At 42.6% G+C, this 20,704-nt stretch overlaps 1 protein-coding gene across 17 annotated transcripts in view; it reads right to left on the bottom strand.

Annotated features, from left to right (window-relative positions):
* The window catches only part of MACF1 (microtubule actin crosslinking factor 1), a 377,759-nt gene that overhangs the window by 53,730 nt on the left and 303,325 nt on the right, over positions 1-20,704 (bottom strand). For 12 of the 17 annotated variants that reach the window (XM_077295955.1, XM_077295967.1, XM_077295962.1 and 9 more), the window contains 8 exons: positions 19,462-19,623; positions 17,799-17,969; positions 9,582-9,748; positions 6,780-6,939; positions 6,158-6,484; positions 2,605-2,689; positions 2,279-2,520; positions 1,938-2,144 (listed from right to left, as the gene is read on the bottom strand). In XM_077295955.1, the coding sequence (XP_077152070.1) occupies positions 1,938-2,144; positions 2,279-2,520; positions 2,605-2,689; positions 6,158-6,484; positions 6,780-6,939; positions 9,582-9,748; positions 17,799-17,969; positions 19,462-19,623 (1,521 nt within the window). The remainder of the gene's footprint in view (positions 1-1,937; positions 2,145-2,278; positions 2,521-2,604; positions 2,690-6,157; positions 6,485-6,779; positions 6,940-9,581; positions 9,749-17,798; positions 17,970-19,461; positions 19,624-20,704) is intronic. The other 5 variants (XM_077295969.1, XM_077295963.1, XM_077295965.1 and 2 more) reach the window with 1 other exon arrangement.

Genomic DNA, 20,704 nt, shown 5'->3' on the forward strand with positions numbered 1-20,704 from the left:
TTTACAGACACTGAAAAGCACAAAAGCCTGCAGTAACAGCAACACAAAAACGAGGAGCAAAAAGTCCAGAACTAGTGACATCCCCTATAGGTCCAGTTAGTGTAAAGAACCAGAACCACCCAGCGCTTTATAACTGGACCAGTTATTACAGAATCACTATTATTGGGCAGCACTTTGTGTGAAAAAGCTTTTTAATGTATGAACGAAGGTTACGTTCTTGTGCCGTGTCCAACTGAAGGGAGTTCTCTAGTGCAAAGCAAATTAGATTAACTAATTACGGTAGGTTTATCCCTGCAGAAATAAAATCGCATAAATACTGCAGAATCCTACACTTATCATAAATGGGGTCCCGAGACCCTCTTTCAACCAACTGAGTTGGCCACATTCACCCACAAACTGAAGGCTCTCTCCATTACGTCTATGCCATTTACAGAAAGCAGGTTTTCTTAGCGTGTAATGTAGCCACACATTGTGTATACATACATCTATGGTAGAAGAATGTATACACAAAAATCTATGTGCCCATATCTCCTCTGTGGATGTGCTAGATATAAGCATTCTGCAGCCGAGATCTCAAGATCAGGCTGCAGAGTACAGGACTGCAGCACAACAGATTCCATCTTGTGAGATGTGACCATGCACGCTGCTCAGTCTCCCTCAAAGGGAATCTGGAATGACAATCAACCTACCCCAAACCGCTTATACTATGATGCAGATCACTCGCAGATAAGCCAGTCAGTATTTTTTTTTTCAAATGCACAGCTCCAGAATTGAAAAATGCATATGTAAATGAGGCTGGAGTGCTCTTGGCATGGTTAGAGCACTTTCAAAGCCTCTGCATTCCTTTCTCTACTCCCAGACTACTGCCTCCTTCTGTTTCATTGACCACTATGCAGTCAATGTTATTTCATAAAAGCAGAAGAAAGTGCCAGTGAAAAATAGAGCCGGGGGGTGAGGCTCAGGAAGTGCTCTGATCACACCCAGAGCACTTCGGACTCATTTGCATAGGGATTAAAACATGATCTTTTTGATTATGGAAAGGCAGATTTTTTATAAAGGCACGCAGATTGGCTTATCTGAGAATGAGCTACATGACAAATTAAGCAGTTTGAGTAGGGTCAGATGGTCATGACTGATTCCCCTTCTAAAAAAAATAATTCTAAACATCTAAAATCATTGATTCCAGGATCTCTTCTGTCCATCTATAGGAACATTCTCGCTTACATCTCAGGGTAAACAAGTAACTAAGAGTGCTTCAATTCACTGACAGCAGAGATCTGAAACATTGTGAGAAGTCATGTAATGTCTCATAAGAAAGTTGAATAATACTTGAAAAGCCTACTGAAGTTGATAAAAAGTTTAAGCTGAATTCTCCCAACAGCACAACTTTTATCCATATGAACTATTTGACCATTAAGATGATTCAGGAAGCGGGGTTTCTGCTCAGACCACCATTTTTTTAACAAAACGAGGAGCTGAAGCAAAGAACAGCTTAAGCTATGAAGGACAGGGTGCAACTATGCTATACAGGATCCCCACTGTCTTGAAAGGGAGCCAGCTAATATTAAGTCCCATAAAAGTAAGGTCAAGCACAGAAATCAATTATGAATCATTAGGAGCAGTATCATATCTGTGAAAACTACACAATGTAACTGTAGGTCAAGGAGCTTAGAATGGCTGTCTTTAACATTTAAGGCTATGTGCACACGTCAGGATTTCTTGCAGAAAATTCCTGAAGAAAACCGCACATTTTCTGCAAGAAATCCGCATGCATTTTTTCGCGTTTTTCAAGCGCTTTGATGGGATACATATGCATGCGTTTTTTATGCGTTTTTATAGCGAAAAAACGTGAAAAAAATGCAACGTGTGCACACAGCCTAACTGTTGGGAGAAACAAACGAGAACACATCCTCACAATTACCATTTAACGTCCTTACCTGCTGCGATCTCTGAATGGCAGCATCTATCTGATCAACCCTGTGTCCAATGGTGGCGCTGACTGATCTATACTGCTCATTGGCATCTGAGACAAGTTTGTCTAGACCCTCACGGGCTCTCCAAGGCACAAGCTCCAGCAGGGCACTGCCCACCTCGTTAATGGTATCAAGGACTATACGGTACTCCATGGCTTCAGTCTTTAATTCCTACATAGGGTATAAGCATGTGTGTTTGTGCCGGTAAGCAATTCTGATCATGGTCCAATATATCAGCACATGGTAATATAAGAAAAAATGAACAATCATTATTGACATCTGTAGCACATTAGACAGATTCCTACCTTTTGTCTTTGTTGGAACTGTGGAATCTGATCTCCTGAAGGTGACTGGCCACTTGTGAGGGCAAGTTCCTCTTCAACCCTTCCAAGCCAGCTGGTCAGTTCTTCATGGGTGGTCTGGAACTTGCTGGCTAGTTGTAAGGCCTGCTCCAATGTTCGGAGAGCCTTCCCACTGGATGCTGTGATCTCAGAGTACCTTGTCTTGATGCCATCCAACTTCTCCTGAATAAGCAGTACCTCCTCTCCTGTAGAATCACAATTGACAAGAAAAATTGAATACTGCCAGCATAAAACCAGTGTGTCTACAAACCACCCTCTGAAGTCATTACCTGTTGTCTGCTTCAACAGGGCCTGTCCGTTTTTAACAGCTTGATCCACATTTCTCTTTCGATTGATTATTTCTTCACTGAGGGCCTTAGTGAAAGAGGAAACCCAATCAGACCAGGAAAATAAAAGAAAAACATTTCTTTCTACAAGGTACACGTGATGTCAACTGTCAAAAAAAAGAAAACGCAACAGAAGGCAGTTTTCTGGCAAATCAGTGCAGTTTTCACAAGAAAGTTTGGTTTTTTTAAGAGTAGTGTCTGACCATTGTCCTTGATATGCTAAATCTGGGATACACAAAACTCCACAGGAGCAACGAAACTGGCAAAACTACCTTTTACAGGAAATTCGTAGCTACAGCAGCATCACATATATATTGATGGAAATAAAAAAGGTAAAAAAGTGGTAACACAAATGTTAGTCAGTCTGAGCGAGAAGCCAACTGAAAGGAATAAGCCATGTGTATGTCTAACTAAAAATACCCAAGTTATCAGTATACGGACCGGTTGTAGCTATATTAGGAGGTGGGCTAGCGGTGGTGGTATCTTCACACTATGTTAATTGCTCCCGAGTGGTGGGAATACTGATAATGCATGGCGGCCGAGGGAAGCAGCTTACAATAAAGATAGAAAGCGCCTAACAGAAGGCATCACACGAAGACGGAAAGACAAAGAAAGCAGAGCTGAGAAACCATCTCCCTTTTCATGAGAAGATGGAATTGTGATCAGTGCATTTTAGGGTATGTGCACACGTCCGGATTTCTTGCAGAAATTTCCTGAAGAAAACCGGAAATTTTCTGCAAGAAATCCGCATTTTTATTTTTTTGCGTTTTTTTTTAGTATTCTGCAAGCGTAATTAGCTTGCAGAATGCTAAAGTTTTCCAAGCGATCTGTAGCATCGCTTGGAAAACTGACTGACAGGTTGGTCACACTTGTCAAACATAGCGTTTCACAAGTGTGACCAACTTTTTACTATAGATGCTGCTTTTGCAGCATCTATAGTAAAAGATAGAATGTTTAAAAAAAAATAAAAAAAATGCTTATACTCACCCGCAGACAGCTGATCTCCTCACCGGCGTCCGTTCCGTATAGATGGTATGTGCGAGCAGGACCTTCCATGACGTCGCGGTCACGTGAGCGGTCACATGACCGGTCTCGACCAATCACAAGACGGCGACGTCATCGGCAGGTCCTTCACCGCACACCAGCTACAGGAACCGAAGCGACAGCATGCACCTGAGAGGCGGGAAGACATCGAAGGTGAGTATAGGACTATTTTTTATTTTAATTCTTTTTTTTTTGACCAATTATATGGTACCCAGGGTGGAGGAGAGTCTCCTCTCCTCCACCCTGGGTACCAACCGCACATAATCTGCTTACTTCCCGCATGGTGTGCACAGCCCCGTGCGGGAAGTAAGCAGATCAATGCACTCCTAGGTGTGCGGAATCCCCGCAATTCCGCATTTTTAATGAACATGTTGCTTTTTTTTCCGCGATGCGATTTTTTCGCGGAAAAAAAGGCTACATTTGCACAAAAAATGCGGAATACACTGAAAATAATGGGAGGCATATGTAAGCGTTTTTTTCACGTTTTTATAGCAAAAAAACGCGAAAAATACTGAACGTGTGCACATGGCCTTAGTGTCTACAATGATAACAAGTAGGTCTTCTAAGGAACCTAATCTAACATCTGTGATGCCAAGGTCTCCCAGCATTATTGTGTATAGTCTATGCTCTCTGCGGAGAATAAAGGCATGTCTAAACACAGAGGAGCCCCCAATCACATTTACATGCCATACCATAAGATGCTACATAAATGAAGAGTGTACAGTTAGGCCTATTCTTGTACTGTGCAGAAGATAAATGCTTAGCATGGGCAAGGAAAATAATGATATATGAAAAGCGGCCTATAATTTATCAGTAGTTAGAAAAGCAACACAGCAAAAGAAGGTTTGAAAACTAATGCTAAGTGTCGATGCATGAAAGTATGAGTGTCCGTTTTGGTTTTCAGCCTTGTTTTACCACCTGTTCCATGCTTTATAACGACTTATGGTCCATTTACACTGCCTGCAAAATTATCGTGAGCAGGGAAAGGGGGAATGACGTTTATTTCACGATAATCTTGCCGAGTAAAAAGGCTGCCAATCACCTAGGGAACAAACAAGACACCCGTTCATTGGGTGAAATGATTTTTTGTGCTGCAGGAAAGATCATTGTTCTTGGCAGCAGCGCATCATCCTGTGTAAACAGAAGTCACGCTGCCGAGAACAATGGCAAGCTATGTGCACTGAGTGATCTATTACAGATACTTTGCATCGGAAATCAGGTCGGCCTCCAGACCCCTGACTAGGCATTGGTGAAACGCATGTCGGGTGAGTCGCCATATTATGCTCTTTTTGCATGTACCTGATTTTATTTTGTTACAGGGAATCATTTTTTAGGACTCCAATGTGATCTGTTTGGGAATACTTAAATTTCACCATTAATTTTTTACTTAATATTTTTATAAATTTATCAATTGTTACTGTACAAATATTTTAGGCCTACTATGCCATTTGTGCCACTTATCTCTTTATGGAGGTTAATCTGTTGGGTCACCCACCAATACATTTTTGCGTTTACTGACTTGGATATATATACACATGTGTTTTTAAACGTTATTTCACAAACACTATTTTCTTTATTATCACTACTTTGTTCAGTATCTTTTTTTTTCTTAGAGAAATCAAGCAACACAAAAGAGGCTTGGAAATCTCATGCCAAGTATCCCTGGATTAAAGGTTTAGTATCATATTGGTTTGCAGCCTTGTTTTACCATCTGTGCCATGCTGTATATTTTTTGGTTCATTTACACTGCAAGTTTACCCGGAAAGAAGGAGGAAAACACCCACTCATAGGGTGAAATGATCATTGTTCTCGGCAGCACATCATCCTGTGTAAACAAAAATCGTGCTGCTGAAGACAATAGCAACCTATGGACGATCTTTTACAGCTTGCTCAGAACACTTCGGAAGCCAGGTCATCTTGCTTAAAAAGCAGGCTATTAAATTACCGCTGAGCAGCAAATGAGCAGGGAGATAACTGGCGATTATTTAGTGCCGGAGGTCGGCTCGTATATACAGACCCTAACACATTTGTAGGCAACCCCAATCAGCCCCTGGTTACTAATACAACCAGTCCTTTCACCTTGGCTAATGGCTCCTGCTAATTACTGTTTGGTAGATGATGCAGGCATCAGGCTATAGAAATATGACTAATTCTTATAATGAAGAAGTCTTCCCTGGCGCCAAAGGATTTTTTTTTATAGATGATTTAACAATTTGTCAAAAGCAAAGTAGCTTAAAACAATGACGTAACCACAATGTTGCTAGAGACCTCAGGTCAGACGGGACTGCTCCAGCCCAGCCAGAGACAACTAGACGAGGAGGTGATTCACGGTCTTTACACTTAATATAATTCTTTAAAAATGAACCAACCCAAAAAATATATACATGCATGAGAAATAAATTAAATACGAATGATAAAAAAAAAAAAATCAATGAATATGAAATAAATGTACCATTTGGTTTTTGTGTTGATTCTGTAGGACCTCCAGCTTGTAGTCCTTAACAGAGACAGAGATTAATTTGTCCTCTACTTCTGCCAGCCAGTTCAGGACTTCCACTTCGTCCTCCCCAAACAGCCTGGCATTGCTCAGAGCTTGCCCCAGCAAGGCATTTTTTCTGCTGCAGAGATCCTGAACCTCTTTGTACCGAGCATGCAAGAAGTCTAGTTTCTGTGCCAGCCTATGGCGTTCAGGGGCACAGCACAGGGCAGAAAGACTGTGCACTAGCCTGCTGGCTTCACATACATCAGTCTCATGGACTGCAACATCGTCCTCTAGAGTCTGGATAATGTCCAGAAGGAACACACAAAAAAGAAAGGAATAAACATGCATAGAAATAACAAAAACATGGACAAAATTAATGCAAGGGCACAAATAATAGAACAAAATATAAAACAAATGAGAGAAAATAAAAAGTCATGATATAAAATGAATAATAAATTATATCAAATTAATAAAACAAAACTTATAACGTGTATGCAGTTACACAAAGAGAGGGTTTCTTTAGAATTAAATATATATAGAAGAGTACGGAGTGCCCGGTTCCCACGATTCGCACTTTTCATCCCTGGGATACCTTGTGACGCAGGATCTGTTGCTGAATTTTTCCTGTCTGGGTACCGATTGGCTCAGAATTTGCCAACTTCTTTTCTGTGGCAGAAAGCCAGTCAAATATGGGTTCAGTTGTTTCATGAAACTGCTTGGCTAGAACTAGGATGTCATCAAGTTGTTTCTGCCTGTATAAACGATAGCACGTAAAGGTAATATTAAGAAACAGAGGGCTTATGTACATAGTACCCCCGCCGATCAGCTGTTACTGGTGCTGGACAGATGTCATCCGTTAGCGGAGCTGCACGGCAAAGCTGCATCACTTATATACAGTTGGGTACTGCACATCCAGCCACTATTCAGATACCTGGCCGGGGCCACTATACTATTGAAAGAGCTGTGCAGCTCTCCAACTGAGCACATCTGGCTGCCACCGACTGAGGGTGCTGGGTGTTTTCCCCCTGCTAAACATAGAAAATCAATATAAAAAATATAAAAGTCAAGAGACTTTAATTTAGATGTGACTCAAATCCCCCCCAACCTTTTCTGGTAAAACTGCTGTAAAAGTCTAAATAAACATCCACAGTGGGAGGATCAGCTCAGGGCCTCTATAAGGTTATGTGCACACGTTGCGGATTAGGCTTAGGAATTTCTGGTGCGGATTTTACCTCTCCTGGCAGAAAACGCACCTGCGGTTTTTTGTGCAGTTCCGCAGGGTTTTCTTGTGCGTTTTTGCTGCGGTTTTCTTGCAGATTTGCTGCGGTTTTTACCCCTGCGGTTTTCTATAATGGAGTGGGTACAAAAACGCTGCAGATTCACAAAAAAGAATTGACATGCTATTTCTTTTAAACCGCAGCGTTTCCACAGCGGATCTTCCGCAAAGTGCGCACAGCATTTTTTTTTTTTTTCATTGATTTACATTGTACTGTAAATCAATTGCGGATCTACAGCGTTTCTGCACCTCAAAAAACGCTGCGGATCCGCAGCAAATCCGCAACGTGTGCACATACCCTAAGGCTTACACATTAGATGAAAGTCACTGGGATCCGCTATGTGTATGGTATGGGAGGAGGGTCTCCTGACGCCTCCCCAACCAATGATGTTAGGAATGGAAGGATCTTGTAGTTGGAATTTCAACGTCCAATCCTTTTCTTTTCAGGAAAGATGCTGCCAAGGCTGTATGGCAGTGGCTTTCTCCTCTCACCCAATTGAAAGAACATGAGCACTCAGTGGAATGCAAAGAGAACGGACTGCTGAATGAATGTTTGTCCGACAGTTATGTTATGTGCATAGCCAGCTTAAGTGAAGGTCAATGGATGTACTACTTATTGTACTACTGTCCAGTCTAAGCTGCATATCCATGGGCGGACATATCACTGGTGCAACCACAGAAGCCCAAGAGGCAAGGTGGGCCATTTCTACCTCCAAAGCAGGTGCAATTTTGCATTTTTAGGAGCTTTTAAGCTGCAAAATGCTCATATATTGTTCTTGCATAGGGGCCCTTTTCTGTGTGTGTCTGCCAGTGTGCATATCATTACATCAAGTGATTCATTGAAAATACCGATATACAGTATATACTCAATAGAAAAAGGATAGGGGTAACCAAAGGCAAAAAGTGTATATAGTATACCATCTGGACAGATAAGACCGAATTTATATATATCAAATACCAATACCTAACAGATGGAAATATTTTCGCCCTAATGTTCGGATCAAGACAGTTATCTCAACAACATACAAGCAAAGGGGAGGAAATGAATCCAAAGATAACCTTATGTCTTTTTAATAAAATTGCTTTATTAGTGGTGAACGGCAAACGGGCAATGATGACAACACAGACGCCCAATAAAAATATAAAAACAACTAGTGCAAACAGAACACCGGGAGATACATCTGCGGACCCATATCAGAAAATTCTTATCAAAAACTATCAGTGTATTGGGTCACAGATTATAAGGCCAAAATAGGGGGATTCAAACTAAAGGGATCTCATGTAGAGGATCGCTCTATCCCATTCATAGTAATGTAATACTGCATATAGCCTAACATACTGCAGCAGAAAGAAGTGATGATTACAATGTTCGGCAAGTGCAAAGTCCCATGGAAAATAGTACCATATTCCATGTACAGCTTAGTGCAGTTTAGTGCAGCAAAAGAGAGCGATAACAAAAAGTAATACATCACCCGAAATTAAGGTATTCAGCAGATGGGGCGGACACCGGGACTATACATCTGCTGAATACCTTAATTTCGGGTGATGTATTAATTTTTGTTATCGCTCTCTTTTGCTGCACTAAACTGCACTAAGCTGTACATGGAATATGGTACTATTTTCCATGGGACTTTGCACTTGCCGAACATTGTAATCATCACTTCTTTCTGCTGCAGTATGTTAGGCTATATGCAGTATTACATTACTATGAATGGGATAGAGCGATCCTCTACATGAGATCCCTTTAGTTTGAATCCCCCTATTTTGGCCTTATAATCTGTGACCCAATACACTGATAGTTTTTGATAAGAATTTTCTGATATGGGTCCGCAGATGTATCTCCCGGTGTTCTGTTTGCACTAGTTGTTTTTATATTTTTATTGGGCGTCTGTGTTGTCATCATTGCCCGTTTGCCGTTCACCACTAATAAAGCAATTTTATTAAAAAGACATAAGGTTATCTTTGGATTCATTTCCTCCCCTTTGCTAGTATATACTCAATGTAAAACTTTAAAGGGGCTTTCCACAACTACAATTTGTCACTAAGAAAGTATTTCCAATCTTAGAACTTTTTATAAGTGTCCAGCAATAAGCCGCGAGTGAAGGTAGTAAAATGCACCTTGACTGTGCCTTCTGCAGCAGAGATGACCACCTCTCCTTGAGAGTCTCCAATTGACGGTTTATTTTCTCTTTATCTGCAGGATCGGCACCCTCAGCAATCCTGGTTCCTTCAGCTTCAATCATGTCCACAGTTGATCTACGATCATCCAGGAGACGCTGTAGGAGCTACAAGTGGCAATAAATGGGGTAAGTTCACATCTGATACAAGCAGATTGCCAATAGAAAAAGCTAAATTAGCCATGTACTCCCATCTTAGAATGTAAATACTCAGGTTTAAAAAAATTTATCTATTCAACACATGTCTTGTCCTAATGGAGGTCTCATTAAAACAGATGTAATGAAACCAAACCAGTATCCATAAGGTTTAAGTGAAGTCAATTTAAAGGGTTATTCCCATTTCAGGCTTTCATAAGCAAGGTGGAAATAATGACTTTTTGGTCCTGGCCTACAGAGGCAGGGCTATAAAAACAGCCAAGCAGAGCTGCAGCCCGCTATTAGAGTAACTCACATGTGCTTGGCTGTCATAACCCTGGTCTTATAAAGTACAAGCAGTATATATATATATATATATATATATATATATATATATATATATATATATATATATATATATATATATATATATATATATATATATATATATATATGGTGGCCGGGACCTAGACAGTTCTGATCTCGGTCATGAAAGGTTGAGATGATTAATAATTCAAGGGAACCCGTTACTCATATTATGCTTCCCTGTCTGATGGCAGGATTCAAGGGGTTGTCCAAAGGAAAAAGGATCATCTACCTGCGGCATAGGTGAAAACTTGTTGATGGTGGGAATCCAACTACTGGGATCTGTACCGACTGGCAAAACGAGCTACTTTTATCCCTGTTCAAATGGAAAGGCAGAGTATATACATAATCGCCACTCCATGCATTCCTTTTGGGACTTTTGAGCACTGTGTTCTGCTTTTTCCAGCAGCCCTATAGAATACGCATGGAGTGACGGTTGGGCATATTACCACCTGCTCCATTTTGTATCAGAATAAAAATACCCCACAGAGATAATCAGTAAGTTATAACCAGTCTGGTGTATAGGTGATAAAGAGGTTTTCCAGTGAAGACAAGTTATAGGAGTATTCCCATCTCCAAGATCTTATCCCAATACGTAGTAGGTGTAATAACAATTAGATTACCAAATACCTCTAATTAGAAATGTAGTATAGTTTTTCTGAGTTGCTAGGTCACTCTCCTCATGTGCAGGCATTGCAGGACCTTAGGTATCCATGGTTACGACCACTGATATAGTGACAGCTAGTTACTAGTGGTTGTAACTAGAGATTTGATTGGGTCCCTCCTTATTCAGCAAGCTATAGTGCTTACCGAATAAGCTGCAGACGGAACCCGGATACCTGGAGCGCTCCTGATCGGCTCCGCAGCTGCATGTGTCACAGCCGTTTCACTGTCACAGCACACAGGCTCCCCATGCAGGTGTTGTGACAGCGAAACAGCCGCGACACATGCAGCTGCAGAGCCGAACAGCAGGAGTGATTCAGGTATCCTGGTTCCTGCTGTAGCTTATTTGGTAAGCCAAATAAGCGGGGACCCAATCAAATTTGCTCATCTCTAGCCGTAACCATGGATACCCAAAGTCCTGCAAAGCCTGCATATGAGGAAAGATAGTGAATCAGAAAAACTATACTACATTTCTAATTGTAGGTATATGCTTATATTATTATAACTACTAAATATTTGGATAGGATCTTGGAGATGGGAATACCCCTTTAAGCCCTTCATGACCAAGCCTATTTTGACCTTAATGACCTGGCCATTTTTTGCAATTCTGACCAGTGTCCCTTTATGAGGTAATAACTCAAGAACACTTCAACGGATCCCAGCGATTCTGAGATTGTTTTTTTGTGACATATTGAGCTTCATGTTAGTGATAAATTTAGGTCGATAATTTTTGCATTTATTTTTGAAAAAAAAAACCCGGAAATTTGGCGAAAATTTTGCAATTATCAAATTTTGAATTCTTATTCTGTTAAACCAGAGAGTTATGTGACACAAAATAGTTAATAAATAACATTTCCCACCTGTCTACTTTACATCAGCACAATTTTGGAAACAAAATTTTTTTTGCTAGGAAGTTATAAGGGTTAAAATTTGACCAGCGATTTCTCATTTTTACAACAAAATTTACAAAACCATTTTTTTAGGGACCACTTCACATTTGAAGTTACTTTGAGGGGTCTATATGGCTGAAAATATCCAAAAGTGACACCATTCTAAAAACTGCACCCCTCAAGGTGCTCAAAACCACATTCAAGAAGTTTATTAACCCTTCAGGTGATTCACAGCATCAGAAGCAACATGGAAGGAAAAAATTAACATTTAACTTTTTAGTCACAAAAATGAACTTTTAGCTACAATTTTTTTTATTTCCCCAAGGGTAAAAGGATAAACTGGACCCGAAAGGTTGTTGTACAATTTGTCCTGAGTACTCCGATACCCCATATGTGGGGGGGGAGAAAATCACTGTTTGGGCGCACGACAGGGCTCGGAAGGGAAGGAGCGCCATTTTACTTTTTGAATGAAAAATTGGCTTTAATCTTTAGCAGACACCATGTCGCGTTTGGAGAGTCCCTATGTGCCTAAAGATTGGAGCACCCCCACAAGTGACCCCCATTTTGGAAACTAGACCCCCAAGGAACTTATCTAGATGCATTGTGAGCACTCCTGAGTACACAGATACCTCATATGTGGGGATAAACCACTGTTTGGGCGCACGGCAAGGCTCGGAAGGGAAGGCGCGCCATTTGACTTTTTGAATGAAAAATTAGCTCCAGTTGTTAGCGGACACCATGTCGTATTTGGAGAGCCCCTGTGTGCCTAAACATTTGAGCTCCACCACAAGTGGACCCATTTTGGAAACTAGACCCCCCCAAGGAACTTATCTAGATGTGTGCTGAGCACTTTGAACCCCCAAGGGCTTCACAGAAGTTTATAACGCAGAGGTATGAAAATAAAAAATAATTTTTCTTTCTTCAAAATTTATTTTTTAGCCCACATTTTTTTATTTTCACAAGGGTAACAGGAGAAATTGGACCCCAAAAGTTGTTGTCCAGTTTGTCCTGAGTACGCTCATACTCCATATGTGGGGGTAAACCACTATTTGGGCGCATGGCAGAGCTCGGAAGGGAAGTAGTGACTTTTTGAAATGCAGACTTTGATGGAATGGACTGCGGGTGTCATGTTACGTTTGCAGAACCCCTGATGTGCCTAAACAGTAGAAACCCCCCATAAGTGACCCCATTTTGGAAACTAGACCCCCCAAGGAACTTATCTAGATGTGTGGTGAGCACTTTGAACCCCCAAGTGCTTCACAAAAGTTTATAACGCAGAGCCGTGAAAATATTTTTTTTTCCTCAAAAATAATTTTTTAGTCCGCAATTTTTTATTTTCAAAAGGGTAACACGAGAATCTGAACCCCAATAGTTGTTGTCCAGTTTTTTCTGAGTACGCTGATACCCCATATGTGGGGGTAAACCACTGTTTGGGTACACGTTGGTGCTCGGAAAGGAAGTAGTGACGTTTTGAAATGCAGACTTTGATGGAATGGTCTGCGGGCGTCACGTTGCGTTTGCAGAGCCCATGATGTACCTAAACAGTAGAAACTCACCACAAGTGACCCCATTTTGGAAACTAGACCCCCCCAAGAACCTTATTTAGATTTGTGATTAGCATTTTTAACCCCCAAGTGCTTCGCAGAATTTTAGAACGCAGAGCCGTGAAAATAAAAAATCTTTTTTTCCCCACAAAAATAATTTTTTAGCCCTTGTTTTTTTATTTTTCCAAATGCCCCATATGTTTGGGTAAACCACTGTTTGGGCACATGTTGGGGCTCGGAAGAGAGGGAGCACCATTTGACTTTTTGAATGCAAGATTGGCTGGAATAAATGGTGGCGCCATGTTGTGACTGAAGACCCCCTGATGTGCCTAAACAGTGGAAACCCCTCAATTTTAACTCCAACACTAATCCCAACACACCCCTAACTCTAATCCCAACTCTAACCATAACCGTAATCACAACCCTAACCCAACACACCCCTAACCCTAATCCCAACCCTAACCCTAATCCCAACTCTAACCCCAACACACAACCAACCCTAACCCTAACCACAAGCCTAACCCTAACCTCAACACACCTTTAACCCTAATCTTAACCCTAATTCCAACCCTAACTCTAGTTCCAACCCTAACTCTAGTTCCAGCCCTAACCCTAAGGCTATGTGCCCACGTTGCGGATTCGTGTGCGGATTTTCCGCACCGTTTTTGAAAAATCCGCAGGTAAAACGCCCTGCGTTTTACTTGCGGATTTACTGTGGATTTCACCTGCGGATTCCTATTGAGGAACAGGTGTAAAACATTGCGTAATTCGAACACAGAATTGACATGTTGCGGAAAATACAACGCAGCGTTTCCGCACGGTATTTTCCGCACCATGGGCACAGAGGATTTGGTTTTCCATAGGTTTACATGGTACTGTAAACGTGATGGAAAACTGCCACAAATCCACAGCCGCCAATCTGCTGCGGATCCGCAGACAAATCCGCACCGTGAGCACATAGCCTAATTCTAACCCTAATTGCAACCCTAACCCTAGTTCTAACCCTAACCCTAGTGGAAAAATAAAAATAAATATATTTTATTTATTTCATTATTTTCCCTACCTATGGGGGTGATAAGGGGGGGCTTTATTTACTATTTTTTTTTTATTTTGATCACTGTGATATAACCTATCACAGTGATCAAAGTGTACCTGTAACAAATCTGCCTTTTTGGAAGATGGCGGCACCCACCAAAGATGCCGGATGGAACTCCCGGGACTCCAGCGGTACAGGGGGTGGAATCGGACAGCGGGGGTAGGGGGGGACGGATGGGGGTGTTTCCACCGGAGGGGAGAGGAAAGCAGCGGAGGGCAGCGGAGCACAGAACGGAGGGGAGGAAAGACTGACAGTGGCGGCAGATCCGCTGTCAGTCGGTGGGGGGTCAGATCGTGGTCTCCAGCCATGGCTGATGATATTGCAGCATCGGCCATGGCTGGATTGTAATATTTCACCAAATTTCTTTGGTGAAATATTACAAATTGATCTACCGTATATACTCGAGTATAAGCCGAGATTTTCAGCCCAAATTTTTTGGCTGAAAGTGCCCCCTCGGCTTATACTCGAGTCACGGTCTGTGGCAGGGTCGGCGGGTGAGGGGGAGAGGGCGCTGAGGCATACTTACCTAGTCCCGGCGATCCTGACGCTCCCCCTGCCCGTCCCACGGTCTCCGGGTGCAGCAGCCTCTTCCCCTGAGCGGTCACGTGGGACCGCTCATTAGAGAAATGAATAGGCTGCTCCACCTCCCATAGGGGCGGAGCCGCCTATTCATTTCTCTAATGAAGCGGTGCCGGTGACCGCTGACAGAGGAAGAGGCTGCGGCACCGAACACAGGCAGGGGGAAGGAGCGGGACGCCGGGAGCAGGTAAGTATGTCATATTCACCTGTCCTGGTTCCACACGCCGGGCGCTGTCTCCATCTTCCCGGCGTCTCTCTCTCCTCACTGACTGCAGGCAGAGGGCGCGATGACGCATATAGTGTGCGCGCCGCCCTCTGCCTGATCAGTCAGTGCAGGGAGACGCCGGGAAGATGGCGCCGAGAAGCTGCAAGCAAGACAGGTGAGTATGTGTTTTATTATTTTTATTGCAGCAGCAGCAGCAGCACAGCTATGGGGCAATAATGGACGGTGCAGAGCATTATATGGCAGAGCTATGGGGCAATGGTGCAGAGCACTGTATGGCACAGCTATGGGGCAGTAATGGTGCAGAGCACTATATGGCACAGCTATGGGGCAGTAATGGTGCAGAGCACTGTATGGCACAGCTATGGGGCAGTAATGGTGCAGAGCACTATATGGCACAGCTATGGGGCAGTAATGGTGCAGAGCACTGTATGGCACAGCTATGGGGCAGTAATGGTGCAGAGCACTATATGGCACAGCTATGGGGCAGTAATGGTGCAGAGCACTGTATGGCACAGCTATGGGGCAATAATGGTGCAGAGCACTATATGGCACAGCTATGGGGCAGTAATGGTGCAGAGCACTGTATGGCACAGCTATGGGGCAATAATGGTGCAGAGCACTATATGGCACAGCTATGGGGCAGTAATGGTGCAGAGCACTATATGGCACAGCTATGGGGCAGTAATGGTGCAGAGCACTGTATGGCACAGCTATGGGGCAGTAATGGTGCAGAGCACTGTATGGCACAGCTATGGGGCAGTAATGGTGCAGAGCACTATATGGCACAGCTATGGGGCAGTAATGGTGCAGAGCACTGTATGGCACAGCTATGGGGCAGTAATGGTGCAGAGCACTATATGGCACAGCTATGGGGCAGTAATGGTGCAGAGCACTATATGGCACAGCTATGGGGCAGTAATGGTGCAGAGCACTGTATGGCACAGCTATGGGGCAGTAATGGTGCAGAGCACTATATGGCACAGCTATGGGGCAGTAATGGTGCAGAGCACTGTATGGCACAGCTATGGGGCAATAATGGTGCAGAGCACTATATGGCACAGCTATGGGGCAGTAATGGTGCAGAGCACTGTATGGCACAGCTATGGGGCAATAATGGTGCAGAGCACTATATGGCACAGCTATGGGGCAGTAATGGTGCAGAGCACTATATGGCACAGCTATGGGGCAGTAATGGTGCCTAGCACTGTATGGCACAGCTATGGGGCAATAATGGTGCAGAGCACTATATGGCACAGCTATGGGGCAGTAATGGTGCAGAGCACTGTATGGCACAGCTATGGGGCAATAATGGTGCAGAGCACTATATGGCACAGCTATGGGGCAGTAATGGTGCAGAGCACTGTATGGCACAGCTATGGGGCAATAATGGTGCAGAGCACTATATGGCACAGCTATGGGGCAGTAATGGTGCAGAGCACTGTATGGCACAGCTATGGGGCAATAATGGTGCAGAGCACTATATGGCACAGCTATGGGGCAATAATGGTGCAGAGCACTATATGGCACAGCTATGGGGCCATAATGAACAGTATGGAGCATCTATTTTTATTTTTGAAATTCACCGGTAGCTGTTGCATTTTCCACCCTAGGCTTATACTCGAGTCAATAAGTTTTCCCAGTTTTTTGTGGCAAAATTAGGGGGGTCGGCTTATACTCGGGTCGGCTTATACTCGAGTATATACGGTAATTGGCTGTTGCATTTTTAACAGCCAATCAGAGCGATCGTAGCCACGTGGGGGCAAAGCCACCCCCTCGGGCTAAAGTACCACTCCCCCTGTCCCTGCAGATCGGGTGAAATTGGAGTTAACCCTTTCACCCGATCTGCAGGGACGCGATCCCTCCATGACGCCACATAGGCGTCACAGGTCGGATTGGCACAGACTTTCATGACGCCTACGTGGCGTCACAGGTCGGGAAGGTAGTGACAGGCACAATAATTTTAGCGGTATGTCACTTAAAGATTTTTGGCCGACTCACTGTTGCATGTGCACTTTTTGCCTAGTTCTTGATATTTTTTATTTGTGCCTTATTCTTTTAATTTGCCCGTTTTGCAACCTCTATTTTATATGTGTTCGCTTGTTTTATTTTCTTTATATTCATCATTATTGGTAGGTTTCCAGATGTTTGACAGATTCAATCAAGGCTTCAAAAAGTCGAAAAATTTTAGCGCAAATGTATTCTAGTGATTTTATGTGCTTCTGCAGAAAATGTGACTTTTTGCACTAAAAAAAAAAAAAAAAAATCACAAACGAGATAATAAGGAGCATTTTTTGATTCAGCGCAAAATTCATGAACTTGCGCAACTTTGAAGAATTTAGCACAAAGAAACCTCAATACATATAACAAGAAAAAAAGTAACAAAAAAAAAAAGCAAATAAATAGGGTCCATAAATTCTCAAACACTACAGAACATTAACACATGTGTCAGACCTCAGACAGGGCAGAATAATGAATGTGATAGACTCTTTCTATAAATCACCATAGAAACCAAGGATGATCAACGTCCTTTTCACCTGAACAGAGGATGATCTGGGTTTTGCGCCCATCATACAGACACTGAAATGTTTGCTTAGTGAGCTATTTGTATTTCCTTTATTTCACATGCTTCAACTAGGAGTTGACTTATTCGGTCTTGTACCTTTTGCTCCTGGATCTGGGCCTTCACCACTTTGTATTCGGCAGAGGGCGGCTTTTGGTTTGCAATCAGGTCCTCGGTGTCGGTAAGCCAGCTGAGCAGCGGTTCCAGGGCATCCTGGAACTTCCCACAGTGCAGCAGAGCCTCTTGTAGCTGCGTCACCCGCTCTGCAACCTGCGCAGAAAACAATCGCTCATCATTCACGGCAAGATAGCAATCTTAGGTGACAAGGCGCTGGGGGGAGGAAGGCTCTGGCATCGCTCAAACAAGAATGTGATTGAACAGCAGGCTCCGAGAAACCGTTCCAAGCTGCACAAGTCAGATGGTCTCATCTCTACCACCCACACGCAGTCTCTCTCACTGGAAATTAAATCTAAATCCTCCCACCACATCTCTGTGCAATAGAAGGTGTCGCTTCTAAGACATGCTGTCAGAAATCCGAAAACCCGTAAGCTGCTCCCATGTTAAGTCGACCTCCTGTAGATTAGCATCCCTTTAACACCATGTTTACACATGGCAGAAATGTAAGCTGCGGATTCGGTCCCAATTCCACAGACATAATCCACGTTAGGACTCATTCACACGTCAGTTTTTCAAGTATGAGTGCTGTCCTTGTTTTCTATGGATCCCGCTAGTACTTATGATCGTCTATGGGGCTTTTCACAAGCCCAAGATTTTTTTGCGAACCGAATGATCCATGCAAAATCATGACTACGTGTCCAATATTGATCCCAGTCAGCAATGAAAGTGGGTCCATGAAAAGAAAAAAAAAAAGAAAATAAATAAAAAATCGGACAGCACTTAAACACTGAAGAAACTCAGACCGATTTTTTTGTACCAGAAAATCACTGACCTCTGCATGTGCCCACACCTGCAGATTTGGCTGTGGATTCCACCAGAACACATGGCATAGAGTGAAATCCGAAAAAAAAAGGCGCCCAAGAATGAACATACTTCAGATTTGAAATACGCATTTTTTCTGCAGAATTTTTTCTTGCAATGTGTGAATGGGATTTTTAAATACCTCATTTGCTTGTATAGGAGAAAGGAGTGTGGTGGACACCGGGTGCCGCCACTGACAAAGGTTAATCCGTGTTGTAAGTATCATTTCTGGAATCTATTTGGTAGGTGGTTGGGAATTTGGGCTACTAAACTCTATAGTGTAATTATGTTTGCACTCCATTATGAGGTGTCTCAATAAGCTATGATTTTCTCCTTTACTTGTTATGTCCTGTCTCCTCTTGGTGGGAGTACAGCGGCGGGAGCAGCAGGCAAGATTGAGTTTTACATCACTCTTTACATAGTTGTCAGAATAAAATAGAAAAAGAAGGCACTCACCGTCCGCTGTTTATTTCTATCCTTTATTGTGGCATAAAAACGTGGTAGTAGTAGCAGGTCTTACAGGAGAATGCAGGTGTCAAGAGACGACGGCCCGTTTCGCGCAAGTGCGCTTCTACAGGTCTACCTTTACATAGTTGTGCCACATACAACCTGATCAGGTGAGCGACCAACCCACAGATTCACCTTTACCTGTTTTGCCCACGGTGTTACACAAGGAGCGCCTCTTGTTTTTTTTTAATTCTCCATTTGCTTGTATGGTACCGTAAATTGCTGTGGGTTTGGAGGTGCAGAATCTGCGACGTGTGAATACGGCCTAATGTCTCACCTTTTTGTTTAGTGTGTTCCATTTAGCGTTCAGTTCCTCCGTGTCATGTTCTAGTCCGTGCACATCACAGTTCTTGTCCGCACTTTGAATCAGACCCTGACCAAGGCCATTCACTTGCTGCAGCTTCAACTGTAGAGAGTCCACTTGTTCCTTTTGAAAAACCTTAAGAAAAAAAAAATTTAAAAAAAAAAAAATACTGCAAAATTTAGTTGAACAAGAATGGTGTTTGTTTGCAATAACGACCAAATACATACAGTGTTATTGGACTTTTATTAGAAAAAGCACAAATATAAAGTGGGTCTGTGAACCAAAACAAGAATACAGGGCCATACTCCTAGCAATTACAAAGGAAGGGCGGCATCCCAGGGAAAGGAGGAAATGGGCTTACAAATCTTACTGACAATATTTCAGAGGCTGCATGTCATGAAATGGGTCTTTTTATTTCTTGAAACCAAACAGTGACAAGCATGGGCATGTCCACAGGAATATATACAATTCTTATAAGAAAAAACAACAAGAAAACCGTAAAAACATAGCTTCATTTAATGCACTCAATTCACAGCATAGGTATCCATCAACTATAGTCCTTATCAGACGGAAGAATGGTATCATTCTAGTGGAGTGAGTAACAGAAATATAGAGTCAGGTCACAGCCAAGCTGACATCATACCGGGAAAGTCCAGGAAACCGGAATTCAGCAATATTACAGGGTTACTTTAAAAAGACACGAAGAGGTCATGCTGAAACTGGTTGTTTTTGTTTCCAGACCTTTCTTTTTTACAGATTTATACTGTTCCATCCTCATGTGTTTGAGAAATACACTAAGGCCACAGTCACACATTCAGTATTTGGTCAGTATTTTACATCAGTATTTATAAGAGTGGGTGATAAATACACAAGTGGTGACATGTTTCTATTATACTTTTCCTCTGATTCTTCCTCTCCTTATTTTGAATTACAAACACTGATGTAAAATATTGAACATGTGACTGTGGCCTTAGGGATACTTTTTAATTTTTGAGTGTAAAAAAAAAAAAAAAAAGTGACTATACTTTTTGGAACCACAAAAGCATACACCTTAAAGCATTTGTGGGCTTTGGACAATACCCTTTTGAAGAAAGGTCCTCCAGAGTCTTCTCAGTGCCAAGACCCTCAATGATCAGCAGTATTTTGGAGAACATGGCATCAGGTGTGTAAGAGCCCATTAAAGGGGCTAGCTTGCAGAAAACATTTAGGGTATGTG

The sequence above is a fragment of the Ranitomeya variabilis genome, chromosome 3 (assembly GCF_051348905.1).
Source record: "Ranitomeya variabilis isolate aRanVar5 chromosome 3, aRanVar5.hap1, whole genome shotgun sequence".
Lineage (NCBI taxonomy): Eukaryota > Metazoa > Chordata > Amphibia > Anura > Dendrobatidae > Ranitomeya > Ranitomeya variabilis.